This window comes from Bicyclus anynana, chromosome 8, assembly GCF_947172395.1.
Source record: "Bicyclus anynana chromosome 8, ilBicAnyn1.1, whole genome shotgun sequence".
Lineage (NCBI taxonomy): Eukaryota > Metazoa > Arthropoda > Insecta > Lepidoptera > Nymphalidae > Bicyclus > Bicyclus anynana.
Window position 1 is genome coordinate 3,912,739 of NC_069090.1, and position 16,658 is coordinate 3,929,396.

The following is a 16,658-nucleotide window of genomic DNA, read 5'->3' on the forward strand; positions in this document are numbered from 1 at the left end:
TTTTAATGGATAAAAAAACTGAATTCCAGGTTATTTACCTACCTTACAGGAGTCCTGTGTAGAATCAGGTTCAAACTGTGATGGGCTCTCGTGGACGAAATTCGATCGGAAGGGATAGTAACAAACTCTAAAATACCTAATATATTTATAACTTTACGTGCTATTATAGTGTTGTGTATAATTAGGCTCGCCTACGATATCGATGTCACTGTCACTATGTTCCGTTTCAGAGTCCGACGTTTGAGTTGTCGATATTCTTGAATCTTCCTGTAAAAAATTTAAAAATCGTTTATTTCAAGATTTACAAGCACTTTTCAGACGTCAAGTTTGCCTAGATTATCTACCACCGGTTCTGAAGGTTTCTGCTGGGAAGAGCCAATAATCTCAGTTATACAGAATAAAAACAGTTGCTCTTTTAATATTATCAAACTTTACCTAATAACTGTTTTATTTAATTACTTTTTTTTGATTGTTTACTTGGTTTGTGAGGATAATGTCTCACTTCAGAAAAAAAATACAAGAATAGATTTAAAGCTAATAAACTGTGTAAGTTTATAAATTTGTATAAAAAATATAGAAAACCTTTCGTTCTGCAGAATGAGTCGACAGCTTTGTTGTGAAATCTACTGCTACAGCGCCTGCAAATAAAGAAAACAATAATTATAATAATATTCAAATTAAAAAAGCGGTAGGTAAATTACTAAATAATTTGAGATGAAAATTTCTAATATACCTTCGATGAAGAAACATAAAGGTCTATGGCACATTCCACCCACTGCTCCCCTCGGCTAGGATTTTCAAACTACAAAATGATTCGACCATTAAATTATGTCATAAATATATAGAATCAACTATAAATCCTAATGCATATGGTTCAATTTCGTATAAACTTATTGAATACAAGCTAAGTCTCCATTTAATCATCAAATAAAAGAACCCGTATATTGAATTTTCTTTCATAACGTAAAGCAATAAAGTCCAAATTCGTTTGAAGTAAATTCCAAGACGTCCCGTTTCCATGACAACGAAGACGTCAGCCATCTTGTCCTCCTAATCGAATCATGGAACGTCTTGAGTTGTGGCGCGAAAGCGGCAATTCCAAATTCAATTTCCCGTCTTTGAGGTTTGCTACTCTAAATTATACGAGTTACAACGCTCTGTTTTTTACATAGAGTAAGTATACCTTATCTTTGCTATCTACTGTCTACATTTTATTATTGTTTTTTTTTATGTCCAGTACAAAATTTTCAAGAGCTCATAACAAAACACACTTAAAAATTCAATACGTCTCTACAGGTTGTACCGTTATCGATCTTTGACAGTTCCATGGTTTAAAAAATGTAAAAAACCCAACTAAAGGAAATTTTGAGCAAAAAAACTCTATTTCAATTAAAAAAATAGTTTATTAAAATCACAGAATAAAGATGACCCAGAATGAACAAGCACTATAGCGAAGCCGGTGAAACCCATAAAAAAACGTCACGTATATATAACATCCTTGACATCCGTATATATATAAATTTAAAATTGTATTTCATAATTTAACTTTTACGTAAATTAATGTAATAATCAATAATCCCCAATAAAAAAATACTCCACCTTTCTGTTATTTCTTTAGTGTTTGTGAACAGTTCTTAAAATATTTAAAAACATAAGACGCCATTACTGATGCAACGTTTCGTAACGTACTGACTTTGTTTTTGAATTTTGTATATGGAGCGACTACGACACCGTCGTGTTCCGTGCACTCTATCTGCCTATTATTGTTTAATCAGTGGTTAAAATAATATAATTATTATTTTGGTTAAACGGTAAATTTGGTCCCACATAATCGAATAAACTAATTGGATTTGTTATTCTTAAATACCCTGCGGTTTCATTCACGTAGTTCCCATTCCCATGGGATCACTGATATAAATACAAATGCCTATGTTACTCGCTGATAATGTAGATTTCCATTGGTGAAAGAATTTTTAAAACAAGTCCAGAAGTTTAAGACATTTGTAACAAGCTAAAAAACAATCAAATCTTACAGTCTTCATATATTTTGAATAACAAAATCAACAATAGAACAAAGCGATTTGACTATTTAATTTTTATAGCAACAAAATTTACTTTAAGAAAATCTGTCAAAGCCAATGAAAATAACTTGAAATTGCTTGACAAAGTTTTGATATAATTTCAAGAAAATTCTCGTCACAATGGAGCGAGTTTGGAAAACTAATTAATAGTTACTAACACGAGTTCCGATGCGGAGGCGGGAACTTACCTGATACTATTTCAAACTACCCACGTTTCTTAGTAGTTCGAAACTATGCGTGTAGTGTTCGATAATTATCTGTAGAGTGCGCGCACGATAAGTTTGCGCGTGGCCAAATTCAGAACTAATAGTAGGGGAGCCGAAGAGGGGATTTTTGCAGTTACTCGAGCGCGGCAGATAAATATAAAATATAAGATAAGGGACTATACCTTGCACGTTGTTCAGTACCTCCACCAAGTATGAGCCCTTAATATTGGTGGGTACGTTTAGGCCAACCAAAAAAAACTAACTTCAGAAATACTCAACCAGCACGTCAGATTAAGATAAGGTAGGTAAGTTGATACTTAAAAACTGCACATTTCCAAAAATCTGACGATTTGAGCGTAACGTACCTACCTAATGTAATGGGAGGGTTTCAAAGTTACAAACTAAACCCCATATATTTTAGTTCTCGAGTTACGAGCGCGAATAATTATTTACTTATTTTGAAGGAAATAATTCAACCCTCCTACTTAATAATTAATTTACCTCCTAATTATTATAATATAATATTCTGATAATTTCAGTAAGCCAAAGTAATAAAAATTGTTTTTAAAGTCTGTAGTTTTTTTCCACCGCTAAAAGCGAAAAAAGTAAATAACCATTTATTCTTCCTATAATTTGATATACCAAATGTAAACGGTCCCCATGACGCTCGAGTAACTGAAAATTTAGCATCCCGGGCTCCCCTACTATAATGGATTTCCGGCATCTTGTTGTCTATCTCTCTATCTATCTCTACACGGGGAAAAGAGACTACTGAAGATGGCAACATAAAGTACGCCGCCAGTCGCGAGCAGACTTATCTTGCGCGCACTCTAGTTATAAGTTTTGAGTTTGGAATGGAACATACTACCTACTTTATAGATAAACTAACAAAAACCGGGTGAAAATCTGGGCATGTAGCCATGTGGCACGTCGATTCTCTTTCTACAAACGTTAAGTAAAGTAACAAATGTATGAGAATAACATTTGCTATCGAGAGGTCACGTGACCAAGTTGTCGATCGGAACTTTGAACTGTCTTACCCATACACTTTGTTAGTTTTCGAAGCGTTAGCGTTTGCAGAAAGAAAATCGACGTGCCACATCGCTACAGGCCCAGGTCTGTACCTCTCTGCTGTTGCTGCTGCTTCCTCATCTGCTTCTTGTGCTTCATGCGGCGGTTCTGGAACCAGGTCTTGACCTGCGTCTCCGACAGGTTGAGCGCGCTCGCCAGCTCCACGCGCTCTGGCGTCGACAGGTAGCGCTGCGACTCAAAGCGCTTCTCCAGACCTGACGACAGTTGGTCTTTGTTGTTGTTGTTTATAATTATAGTGTTTTTCAAATAGCATGGGTACGGTGACAGTTCGTTTCACTTTTGAATGTTTACCGCGAATCACGATAATAGTACGTACTATAGAAGTACTTGTTAAAATTAAAAATAACTGGAGATCTGCAGTGAAAGTAATATCTATCATCATTGATGTCATTGCTCCCCACTTAGCTATTATTTTCAACGAATGTGTGGACTTAGGTATATTTCCAAACCTAATGAAGCATGGCAAATTGATACCACTTTTTAAATTAGGAGCCAAAACAGATCTTAATAATTATAGACTGATCACAATATTGCCAACAAAGCAAGGTTTTTGAGAAAATCGTTTTAAATCAACTTTTAAGTCATTTTAATTTTAATGACTTGTTTCATCCTGAACAGTATGGTTTTACAAAAGTTCGCAATACAACTGATGCAGGTGCTAAACTTTCGAAACATATCTATGAAGCATGGGAAAGTTCTAAGAATGCTATTGGTGTGTTCTGTGATCTGTCCAAGGCATTCGACTGTGTTGACCATAACACTCTTTTACTTAAGTTAAGCCACTATGGAATCAAAAGTGTTGCACTTGATCTCATTGCGTCTTATCTCGATGATAGAACTCAAAATGTATGCATATAAATAATACAAAGTCGCACGGTGCTACTATCATAATGGGCGTCCCACAGGGTTCAATTCTAGGTCCTTTCCTATTCTTAGTGTACCTAAACGATTTACCACACCATGTCAGCGGCATCTGTGAGATTGTACTGTTTGCTGATGACACGTCCTTAATTTTTATTTCTAAAGATAAAATTTTATATTAAATAAAAATTTTAATAAAAAAAATTCAACCGACTTCCAACTCAAAAAATAACTTTAACTAAAAAGCAAAAAATAACATCATACCTATGTGCTACCTTCTGATCAGTTTGAAGGCGGTGCCAAGCCAGTGATGTTTTAATTAAATACGTTTAAACTACAAAATTTCTGTGGTTATTCCAGAAATAGCTTTAATTAAAACACGACACTGGCTTGGCACCGCCTTCAAACTGATCAGAAGGTAGCACATAGGTATGATGTTATTTTTTGCTTTTTAGTTAAAGTTATTTTTTGAGTTGGAAGTCGGTTGAATTTTTTTTATTAAAATTTTTATTTTTTTATTTTTAGTGTTAGCATACCCACTGCGTGTGTACAGTCACAACCTGTCTAAGTGGAAAGTTCTTATCAATACAAAATTATCAAGTCCAAACACAAGGTAGCTACTGTGAGCCGTCGAGGAGTTCTCTTCACTGTGCTTCGTCTTCATCACCAGTCCCTTAATACAGTCGCAATCCATCGAGGTGGAAAGTTCTCATCAATACAAATTTATCAAGTCCAAACACAAGGTAGCTACTGTGAACCGTCGAGGAGTTCTCTTCACTGTCCCTCGTCTTCATCATCAGACCCTTAATACAGTCACAATCCATCTAGGTGGAAAGTTCTCATCAATACAAATTTATCAAGTCCAAACACAAAGGTAGCTACTGCGAACCGTCGAGGATTTCTCTTCACTGTCCCTCGTCTTCATCACCAGACCCTTAATACAGTCACAATCCTTCTAGGTGGAAAGTTCTCATCAATACAAATTTATCAAGTCCAAACACAAGGTAGCTACTGTAAACCGTCGAGGAGTTCTCTTCAATGTCCCTCGTCTTCATCATCAGACCCTTAATACAGTCACAATCCATCTAGGTGGTAAGTTCTCATCAAAACAAATTTATCAAGTCCAAACACAAGGTAGCTACTGTGAACCGTCGAGGAGTTCTCTTCACTGTCCCTCGTCTTCATCACCAGACCCTTAATACAGTTACAACCCATATAGGTGGAAAGTACTCATCAATACAAATTAATCAAGCCCAAACAAAAGGTGACTGCTGTAAATCCTTGACGAGTTCCATCGTCTGTGCGTCGGCTCCATCATCAGACCAACTCCAAACCTTCACAAAGTTGTAGTGGTTTAAAATACCTTATGGAAACACTAACAAACGTACTAGCCGTCTCTACAACTTTCGAAAGTTCCCCTCAATTTCTCCAGGATGCCATCATCAGATCCTGACATGAAAAAAATGGGACCACCCTGGAAGTAAACCCTACAAAACAAAAAAAAAATTTTCAAAATCGGTCCATAATTGACGGAATTATCGCTGGACATACATAAAAAAAAAAAAAAAAAAAAAAAAAAAAAAACATACATACAGCCGAACGTAGAACCTCCTCCTTTTTGGAAGTCGGTTAAATATAAACAAATGTAATATTATCTTATATATACAAAATATCAAAAGCAGATATCACGAACCTTTTTAATAAAATGAAGCATTATTTGCGATGTTATTTTCGACTATACAAAATTTCATTTTTATTGAATTTAAGTCTAAATGCAATTTTGAAAGATATAAAAATTGGTGTTTTTATTTATAGCATATTTTTTGTATTTATCCTATTGAGGCACCTGACAGCTGTCATCCTTTACTATAATAATAATTATGATGATGATGATGATGATGATGATGATGACGATGATGATGATGATGATGAAGATGACGATGATGGGGACGACTATGATTATAATTGATAAATAAAGCTTACTGTAATCACTTGATGTTGATTTTTTCCTTGCATAGTAAAATAAATCATTTTATTTATATTTTAAAGTACTTTATAAGATTATGATTATTTGATTATTTAAATAACTAAATATTTATTACTATAATAAATTTAGGTGAAGTAAATTTGCATGAATGATTTTTATTTTAGCTTGGTATGATTAAAAATTAACGCTGGAAAAAGGTTTGTGATAACTGAAGTGTCAAAAGTGAAAAAAACATAAATAGGAACATCAGAATTCCACGGAATTAATAAATCGACTATAAAACTACATATTTAAAAAGTGTTGTATAACCAACACGCATTGGGCCAGCGAGGTGGGCTAATCCCTCTCATTCTGAAAGGAGACTCGTGCTCAACAGTGAGACGAATATATAGGTTGGACACTTTTCAGTACCTGTAAGTTGTGGGTCAGAGAAGACAGTCCTCGCTTTCCGCCGCCGGCAGTGCTTCAGTGCCGACAGAGAGAGCTCCGACGGAGTGAACAGTGCGTGGTACGGGACACCTGCCACAGACACATAAACCTTTAGAACTGGCTATTATTTATTATTACTACCTATTTCTAGACATATCACACGATGACACGACACGTCAATAGAATGGGGATGATGACTAGGTTTGAATATATTGATTTCTAAAATACATTCGGGTAAATAAGGCCAATGTTAACTAATTTATACATAAAAAGAAAAGATTGTCTGGATATTTGCAAAATAAATAAGATTATAAAATTTCAAAATCTATTAAAAATCTTATAACGTCATTAAATGAAAATTCATACAGTTTTAGCTTCCTTACATTAAATGTGTCATTTTTCAATATTTGAACGATAAACATAAACGCACAAATAACAAATATAATATTAGTAATTTTGTTTGAACTACCATACAAATCTAACGATCATTATGTACCTACGACGTCATTAGTTCGTACCATTTTGTATGGGGCGTTTTTCAGGCGCATAACTGCCCCTTTAAATCCCTGTAGCTCCGAAAGTAATGATCGCAGATACCCTGTTACTTTTATTAATTTATATACAAATTTAAAAAACTGTCATCATCCTTATCACTTGTGATGCAAAGATTGAAGGGACAACCAAGCGCGTGGCAGGTCATTGAACAAATCAAATCTTTACAAATATGCAAAAGAGCTGTAGCTCAGTCGCTATTTCTCCCGAATGGAAGAAATGGCGATGGATCATAAATCACTATCACCCCTAAAGTGACCGCAACCACTCTGTTAAGAATGTAACGATGAAGAATAAAACAACAACCAAGCGCGTGGCAGGTCATTGAACAAATCAAATCTTTACGAATATGCAAAAGAGCTGTAGCTAGGTCGCCATTTCTCCCGAATGGAAGAAATGGCGATGGATCATAAAGCTCTACCACCCCTAACTAAAGTGACCGCAACCACTCTGTTAAGAATGTAACGATGAAGAATAAAACTACTTCTACTTCTTAAGATTTTTAAAGGCCCGACAAAGATAGTAAATCGGACGTTCTGAGATACGCATTCTACGTTACGATAGTAGGAGGTATTCGTGCGATACGTTATAAACATTACATATACTATAACGCACAACGTATAACGCATAAAGCAGAACGCAGGACTTATAAACGCGGTAACCTTGCTGTCTGAGTTTGTGGAAATAAAATAGTCTGTGTTTCCCTATTGGGTAAATAATAATTTTTACCTGGACCTCATTCACGGTGCTCTGTGTGACAATGTTCCATGAAAAATTAAAATTGAAAAATAAAGCAGTACCGACTGGGCACACCAGAAAGGCGAAGCTTTATAGTATAAAGCGTGCGAACTACACGTTAAAATATATGTAACGGTACTAAATCTGACGATCTCAGGTAACGGTAGAGCCTATATGTGAGCGGGACGAACGTCAGTATAGAAGCTTTGCACAATGTAGGTATAGGACGAAATCCAATATATACCATCACATGATCTATTATTTAATTGTGATTAGAAATAAATGATAGAATAATATTCACCTTGACTCATTGCTCATGGGTTGCATATTTAAATTGCGGCCAAACAATAAAAAAATATTAAATTTATGACCATCATCTGTTATTTATATTCCCTTATCTGTTATTTAAAAAAATCGTTCACTAGGTAAAATAATATACCAAACAGAACTGAAAATGCATAGGTTGCCTGCTCTCAAGACGGTGCAACTGTAGAGTTGCCTATATTTTATATTAGTCAAGTTACTTGTTAATTTCAAACATCGAATAAATTCGTAGATATGTCGATGAGGATTTATAGTTTTAAATAACACTAATATAAAAAAAAATCCATATTGTTCACATCTAAATCTCTAAATGTTACTTGTACATACATAATCAACAAAATGGTACTAAAATTAGCCGGCACTGGGATATGATACATTCAGCGGCGTAGCAAACTCGTAGCAATGCTACGGCTTCGCACAAAACCGTTAAAGCATTAGAAGTATCTCGGATTTGATTGACCGTTTCTTACTAATCGGTCTTTGCTGGTAGGGTGGTAACTAGCCACCAGTTAAAACGATCGAAACGTTTTAACTGGTGGCTAGTTACCACCCTACCAGCAAAGACGTACCGCCAAGCCATTTAGCGTTCCAGTACGATGTCGTGTAGAAACCGAAATGGGTGTGGATATCATCCAAACAATTTAGCCCGCTTCCATCTTAGATTGCATCATCACTTACCATCAAGTGAGATTGTAGTCAAGGGCTAAACTAGGCTATAATCCTAACCCGGTTGTGAATAAATAATTAAATAGTAGAACAAGTAATCCCAAGTTGCTGGTATCGCGACTCCGCACCAGAAAGCGCAAGATAATTAGTTCATATCACACCTTCATTTAGGTGTTCTAAAAGTCGTCTCAAAACTCTCATAATATCTCGTATTTGCGTCGTAAGTTATTCAATGTAACAATAATAATCAATGTATTGCAATTATTTCGGTATCTGTAGCTCCAACGATGTTAATATCTAAACTAATATTATAAAGCTGAAGAGTTTGTTTGTTTGCCTTAACGCGCTAATCTCAGGAACTACTGGTCCGATTTGATAAAATTCTTTTAGTGTTAGATAGCTTATATATTATCACGCTAAGATCACTAGAAGCGGAGCACCAATGAAGAATGTTTAAAAATCGGGGATTTTTTTCCTATTACACTGCGTGCACTGCGTAAACGGTTAAGATTTCGCAAAAATCATGTAAGACAGAATTGTTCCGCTTTAAACGTTCTAAAAAAAGTCCACGAGTTTTCAAGTTTCAGTTTTTTACAAATCCCATGGGAACTCCCATGGGATTTATAAAAAACTGAAATCCACGCGGACGAAGTCAAGTCAGACGATAATGGAACAAGCTAGTGAAAAATATGCAAAGATGGAACAAGTGGAAAGACGTGATCTCTGTCTACCCCTACGGAAAAGAGGCGTGATTATAATGTGTATGTACCTACAGTCGGGCGGGCGACAGGGGGAAAGACTACGCGGGTGTGAAATCGTGCGTGCGGTGAAGTGACAAGCATCAGTCGTGGGTTTTTCATTCATCGCTACACGCCCCCCGGATCGCGCGCAACATCGGGAGTGTTACGAACGAAGTTGCCAAGCTAAACCTATGTATTATTAACGGTTAATCTTGCATTACAACTAGTATGGATGAGCGCTACCTTGCCTTCTGTCGCAAACACGGCTGGGCATACCAAATAGTAAAATTTTTAAAAACAAAACTTGTCAAAAATATCATGTTCTACAATTTTTATAATAAATATTAACATACTTAGGGCAATATCAAACGTGAAATTAATAATTAAAGTACCTAATAGATCTCTTACAAATTACGAAGTACGTAGGTAGATATTCTAGTGCGTACCTTGAGAGAGGAAATATGGTGTCTCCACAGCCTTATACGTACTGGGTGTGTGTAGATATGCACCTAAGGCACCCATAGCTACTTGCAAATAAGACCCTTCCCTAGCCACAGGCCGGACCTCGTTGGCCACAGGAAAATATTTCGGCTCCCGCTCATAATCAAATCTCCTTGGATCAGGCTGTTTGAACGTATTCCTTTGCCCGCGATACAAAATGTCCTCGATTAAAAAAGAAGTCTTGGAATTTTGCTCTTGACGGTTGGTGTCACCGGGCGAATCACTTCGGATGTCCTGATCCATTTTGTAATTCAAAATTCGAAGGCGCACATCACTTATTCTTTAATATTTAGTATAAAAGAAACATCTACTATATTTTTTTTTTTTTTGTAAGAAACTTAACTGTTTAAAACAAAGTAAATTAATACTTTTGTAGAATTAGTAGAATGTTGCAAAAAATGTATTTTATTTTCTTGATAAAACGTATTCTTAGTTTAGTGCATATTTTATTTTGTTATCATTATAATAATCTGATTATAAAATACCAAATTTTAACTGATTTTTATTTAAAAAAATTTTTTATAAAAACTTTTTCAACAAAACTTTCATATAAGTTTTTCAATGCGCTTCATTACGAATTAACACACGTTAGCGGATATTAAATATAAATTTCTGAACGTAAATCGATATAATTATTATCCGTTTGCTCGTTGTTTGGGCGAAACGAGGCGATTTGGTGCGCGGACCGAGTTAAACTGTCGTTACGACGGGGGTTGGTTTGGGGTTGGGTTGACGGTCCGCCCACTTTGGGGGTGGGTGACGGATCGAGCTTCGCGAGATGTTGGGAATTTGGGTTAGATTAGAAAGCACTCTTTCGGTACTGGACTTTATATCTGTACAAAAATATTTAATGTTATACTTTCCTGTTTAAACTTATATTATAAAGATTTTATTTTTCGTTTGTTTTTGTTTGGCTCTGAAAGTACTTCAAGCTCATCACCAACGGAAAACCACATTATCAGCGAATACATTATTTTATCTAGTAATAATAAATCATTGATCGCAAAAACACGAAAGTTTTTATATTTTTATTAGTGGTTATAAACACAAAAACTGGAAAATTCCACAAGAATAGACAACACAATATGTAAGTAAATAATTTAAATTTGTAATTTTTCAAGAAAATGTTTATTAACTATGTTATCAACCCATATTCGGCTCACTGCTGAGCTCGAGTCTCCTATCAAAGTGAGAGGGGTTAGGCCAATAGTCCACCACGCTGGCCCAATGCGGATTGGCAGACTACACAAACGCAGATAATTAAAAAATTCTCTGGTTTGTAAGTGTCCTCACGAACTTTTCCTTCACCGTTTGAGGCAGACAGGCATATTTAATTTCTTAAATTTAATTCCTTAAACTATGTGTAATTAGAATGAATAGGTACCTTTTAGGTAAAGGCGTTTCACGTTATATGCATATTTGTTTACCATTGAGCTTAATCGCAGGCAAACGCTAGCTTTATTTATATAAAAGAACTTCGTTTAAAAAAAATGCAATAAGGCTACTCTATGTATACATTGTTCTATGATATCAGTTGTTGAGCTTCCTAAGCACGTAGGGGCAGTAATATGCGCGCTGATATCGGAATCAAATGAAATGGAGTTGCAAATTGGGACTGATATTTTCCGATAGCGTAAGGCTTGGCGCATACTTTTGTTTTTATAATTATTTTTATCATTTGCCTTCGTGATTCGTTGAGCTATGTTGACTTATCTTCTATGGATCTTCTTATTTCTGATTCGATCACGCAAATATACTCAACGAGTAGCGAAGATGAATGGCCATATAGACATCGCGGATAGGTCCAACGAGCAAGCTTTACAGAGGTAGCCCGTACTCTAGATGGGCCGATGACATTAAAAAATTGCAGGCCCACAATGGCTACAGATTGCTAAGGACCGGGAAAAAAGGAAATCTTTGGAGGAGGCCTTTATCTGAGGGTTCCGATAGGTGAATTCTATCTATAAATATAGTAGGCTTCTTAGTTTTATTTTAATTTTAAATGGGATGATTCGTTCATTTAAGATTTTATTTTTGAAGAAAAAATAAAACTATACGCCTACGAAGTCTGTCTGTGTTCTATACTAGGGTATAGGGTGCTCGGGAGTATCCTACTAATGTTATAAACGCGAAAGTTTGTATTGATGTTTGGATGTATGTTTGGATGTTTGTTACTCTATAACGCCGCTACTACTGAAGCGATTTGGCTGAAATTTGGAATGGAAATATATTTTATTCTGGATTAACACATCAGTTACTTTTTATCCCGAAAAATCCATGGTTTCCCGAGATTTGCGAAAACTGATAATTTTGATGATATGAATGTTTGTTACTCTTTCACGCCTCAACTACTGAACCGAATTAGCAGAAATTTGGTATTAAGATATATTATAGCCTGGATTAACACATAGACTACTTTTTATCCCGGAAAAATCCATGGTTCCCGCTAGTTTCCCATAATACTAGGGTTATATTTATTAACAAAAAGTTATTAAAAATGTTCAAGAAATATGTGTTCTTAAATAATATTTCTTTTGTAAATAGAGCTTAAAATGTGTCCCATAAATGCATCTTTCTAATTATGACGTAGCCAAACTCTATTTTTTTATATTCTATAAATATATATTATAGGATAAATAAAGGCGTGAGTTACATGGACAGTCGGAATTATTTAAATTACTTTGTATGAAAACATAAAAATAAAATATTTTTTAGTTGAAAAAATATTACTTAGGCAGTTTCGCTCATTTAAGTGGACTCGTCAACATCTTGAAGTTATGGGAAATACTACCCAGCACCCTGCATATCTATTTTATTTGTTTACAAGTTAGCCTTCGACTACAATCTCACCTGATGGTAAGTGATGATGCAATCTAGGATGGAAGGCTAACTTGTTAGGACGAGGATGAAAATTCACACCTCCTTCGGTTCCCGCACGACGTCGTACCGGAACGCTAAATCGCTTGGCGGTATCTTTGACGGTATCTAGCTACGGCCGAAGCCTCCTACCAACCTGGACCAATTAAGAAAACCTCAATCTGCCCAGCCGGGGATCGAACCCAGGACCTCCGTCGTGTAGATCCACCGCGCATAGCCTTGCGCCACAGAGGCTGTCAGATAAGTATATCTTTATGTATATTATTACGAGTGAGCGTAATAATTTGAAATATCTGTCGATTTTCCCAACAGTGTGTATACGCCCTTACAGACATAGTGTATCGCACGGGTTAAGTTGCCGTAAGATGGAACAGATCATCCCTGTACAGTGGCTGTACTGCGCTTCAGCGGTTTTGATATTTATTTACAATGTTTTACTTTTTCAAATAATTCAAAATCGTACAGCTTTTAGTTGTCCGGCTTTAACTATGTCAGTAACCATTCTCTTTTTAGCTGACCCTAAAAAGAGATGTAGTGATCTAAATAGATGTATAGACATATTAGACATAGTGACGGTTATATTATTTTATAAAACAAACAAACAAACTGGCAAACGCCCCGCTCTATTAGTTTACTTTCCTTTAGGCATACGGGAATAAAATAACTCGCTGATAATTTTACAGTTTAGTTTAACATTTGTGTAAGACTTTTTAAATTCTTACACAAGTAGCTTAGGCATAATAGCGTAACAAATAAATAAACTAACAAAGTGAAATTCGCATACAAAATGTTAGTTATGTTAACAAAATAGCCGGTTTTAAATATTGTCATTCTGTTAGTTATGTTAACTAAATAGTCGGGGAACCGGTTTTAAATATTGTCACTGGTTAAAAATAACAAGTAACAGTTTTGAAAGTTACATATTAAAGATTAAAATACTCAATGGAGTCAAATCAATAGTCGAAGGTTGCAAGTTTCAATAGACTTGCTTGGGCTTGGACTTGCTAATATTGAGATTACTTAAACTTATACTTCTATATCGCGTTGCTAACAGTTGACGCACATCAATTTCATTCATCATTGGCTGTCTATAAATTTATACAAGAAGCAATTAACATTTTAAACAGAAAAAATTACGCAATAGGGTTAATGCTAGATATGTCCAAAGCATATGACAAAGTACAATACAGTATTTTACTTAATAAACTATATGGCATAGGAATACGCGGAATACCACACGCGTGGTTTAAATCATATTTAGAAAATCGCGAACAATATGTTGAAATTGAACAATGTGATCAAAAAACGGGACAAATTAACTACACTAGATCAGACGTAATAAAAATGACTAACTCAATACCCCAAGGAAGCGTTCTTGGGTGTATTCTGTTTTTAATTTATATCAATGACTTGCCGAAAATCCTTGACGAATATTGTGTATTATTTGCGGATGACATTTCTTTATTATTATCTTTTTCAAATGACATTAACTTAAATGACAAATTAAATAATCTACTCAATGACATAATTAAATGGATGAATGTTCATAATTTAAAAATAAATTTTAATAAGACGAAAATAATTCAATTCAGACCATATCAAAAAACAGAATTAAATATCAAATTTTCCTATAATGACATAAATATTGAATGTGTTGACAGTTTAACTATTTTAGGTATAGAAATTGACACTCATTTAAATTGGAAAAATCATATACACAAAACGAAAAATAAATTATCGAAATTTATATATGGACTTAAAGAATTAAAAAGAACCACTGACATGAAAACTGCATTAGCTGCATTTTATGCCTATGGGTACGCGTGGTTAAGGTATGGGGTAATCCTTTGGGGAAATAGCACAAACGCCCAAGATTTGTTTATACTTCAAAAAAAGTGTATACGCATCCTCGTACATATAAGTAAGACTGAATCATGCCAACCGTATTTCAAACAACTAAAAATATTGACCCTGCCCTGCATATATATTTTTGAAATATGTAAATTTGTGAGAAAAAATTTTAATTTTTACGAAAAAGTCGATAACTCTTATAAACCACGGCGCTTCCGCGAAAAAAACGAAAATAAACTAATTTACCCTCTTTCAAAATTAATACTCCACAGCTCCGGCCCATACGCAATGTCAATAAAAATTTACAACAACCTTCCAGACCGTATACGTAATGAGGCGAAAGATATTGCTTTCAAAAAGAAATTAAGGGACTTTCTGGTCGAAAAGTGCTATTACACGGTGAATGACTACTTGAATGACAAATAAAAACAAAAAATAAAATCGGTCTCCCTATCACTCACTCGACAAAAGGCTACGCCCAAACTGGGTATCCATAACTTGCATTATGTAATAAAATGTAACTTGTAATTATTATTATTATATTGTATAATGTAATGTATGGTATTGCTTGATATTAAATAAATAAATAAATCAATATTTTAGTAGATAAATATGATATTGATAATATCAAAGATGATACGGGTAAAATATTGAGAACGATTACTTAATGATTTAAATGAATATCATTAATCCCAAGTATCAAGATTATTCGCGACCTCTCGCCCACCCTATCTCACCCTAATCCCAAAGCCGTAGGCGTGGTCTCTCATTTCGACCAATGGCGGCCAACTGCGCGGTCACAATTTAAATTTCCACCAATAGCATGGCAGCAATTAGGGGATGAAAAGATACGCGTTAGGGGTCGCTTGGCACCACTTTGCCGCGTTGTTATCGGTTATTTTAGACTAGTGAGGTTATGCTCGGATTTGCATGTTTTATTGCGAGAGGCTTTTACGCTTCATTTACTGACAATAAGGAAAATTATTATTATTAGAATATAGTAATTAGTCAATCCAATTATGACGTCCTCCGTGGTGTACGGTGGATTTACAAGACGGAGTTCCTGGGTTTGATCCTCGGACCAATCGAGGTTTTAATTGGTTCAGGTCTGGCTGGAGAAAATAGGGGGTGGGAGGCTTCGGCCGTGGCTTACCACCCTACCGACAAAGACGTACCGCCAATTGATTTAGCGTTTCGGTACGATATCGTCTAGAAACCGAAAGTGGTGTGCATTTTCATTCTCCTCCTAACAAGTTAGCCCGCTTCCATCTTACCATCTTAGATTGCATCATCACTTACCACCAGATGAGATTGTAGTGACCTGTGACCTGTGATGTTTTCTCTGTCCATTAAGGAGGTCTGGTCCTTTAGTAGGCCGTTTAAAAATGCTGATAATTATGATTATCGGCCATTACTGCAATAAAAGGGACAAAATAAATATAAGTAGGTGGACCGAGAATATCAAGCGGGTTGCAGGGAGCCGCTGGATGCTGGCGGCTCGAGATCTTTGTGCTTGGAGGTCCATGCAAGAGGCCTATGTCCAGCAGTGGACGTCTATCGGCTGATAAGGTAAAGTATAATGGTAAATGGGACCTTGGAGCAGAACATAGAGTACTTTTTGACCGTAAGATAAAAATAGAAGGGGGTGAAATAGGTGTTGAAGGATTCTATGGAAAGTTCTTCATAATTAGAGACACAATTTTAAAAATTTGTGTAAAAAATTCCAAATATAATGAGATTCAGGATTTTTTTT

The 16,658-nt window shown here is 35.4% G+C and overlaps 1 protein-coding gene across 1 annotated transcript; it reads right to left on the reverse strand.

Moving 5' to 3' along the window:
• On the reverse strand, positions 1–10,449 carry LOC112042835 (brain-specific homeobox protein homolog). The gene is made up of 5 exons (XM_024078007.2): positions 10,123–10,449; positions 6,639–6,746; positions 3,412–3,573; positions 583–638; positions 1–267 (listed from the first exon to the last, which is right to left on the reverse strand). The coding sequence occupies exons 1-5, from the start codon at positions 10,418–10,420 to the stop codon at positions 154–156; spliced, it is 738 nt and encodes a 245-aa protein (XP_023933775.2). The 5' UTR covers positions 10,421–10,449; the 3' UTR covers positions 1–153.
• Positions 10,450–16,658: the final 6,209 nt, after the last annotated feature.

Coding starts and splice junctions, on each gene's coding strand:
- LOC112042835 (XM_024078007.2), bottom strand. CDS start 10,420: ATGGATCAGGACATCCGAAGTGATTCGCCCGGTGACACCAACCGTCAA. Junction 3,574..6,638: donor CTCTGACCCACAACTTACAG/GTACTGAAAAGT, acceptor AACTGTCGTCAG/GTCTGGAGAAGCGCTTTGAG. Junction 268..582: donor CTCATTCTGCAGAACGAAAG/GTTTTCTATATT, acceptor AATTTTTTACAG/GAAGATTCAAGAATATCGAC.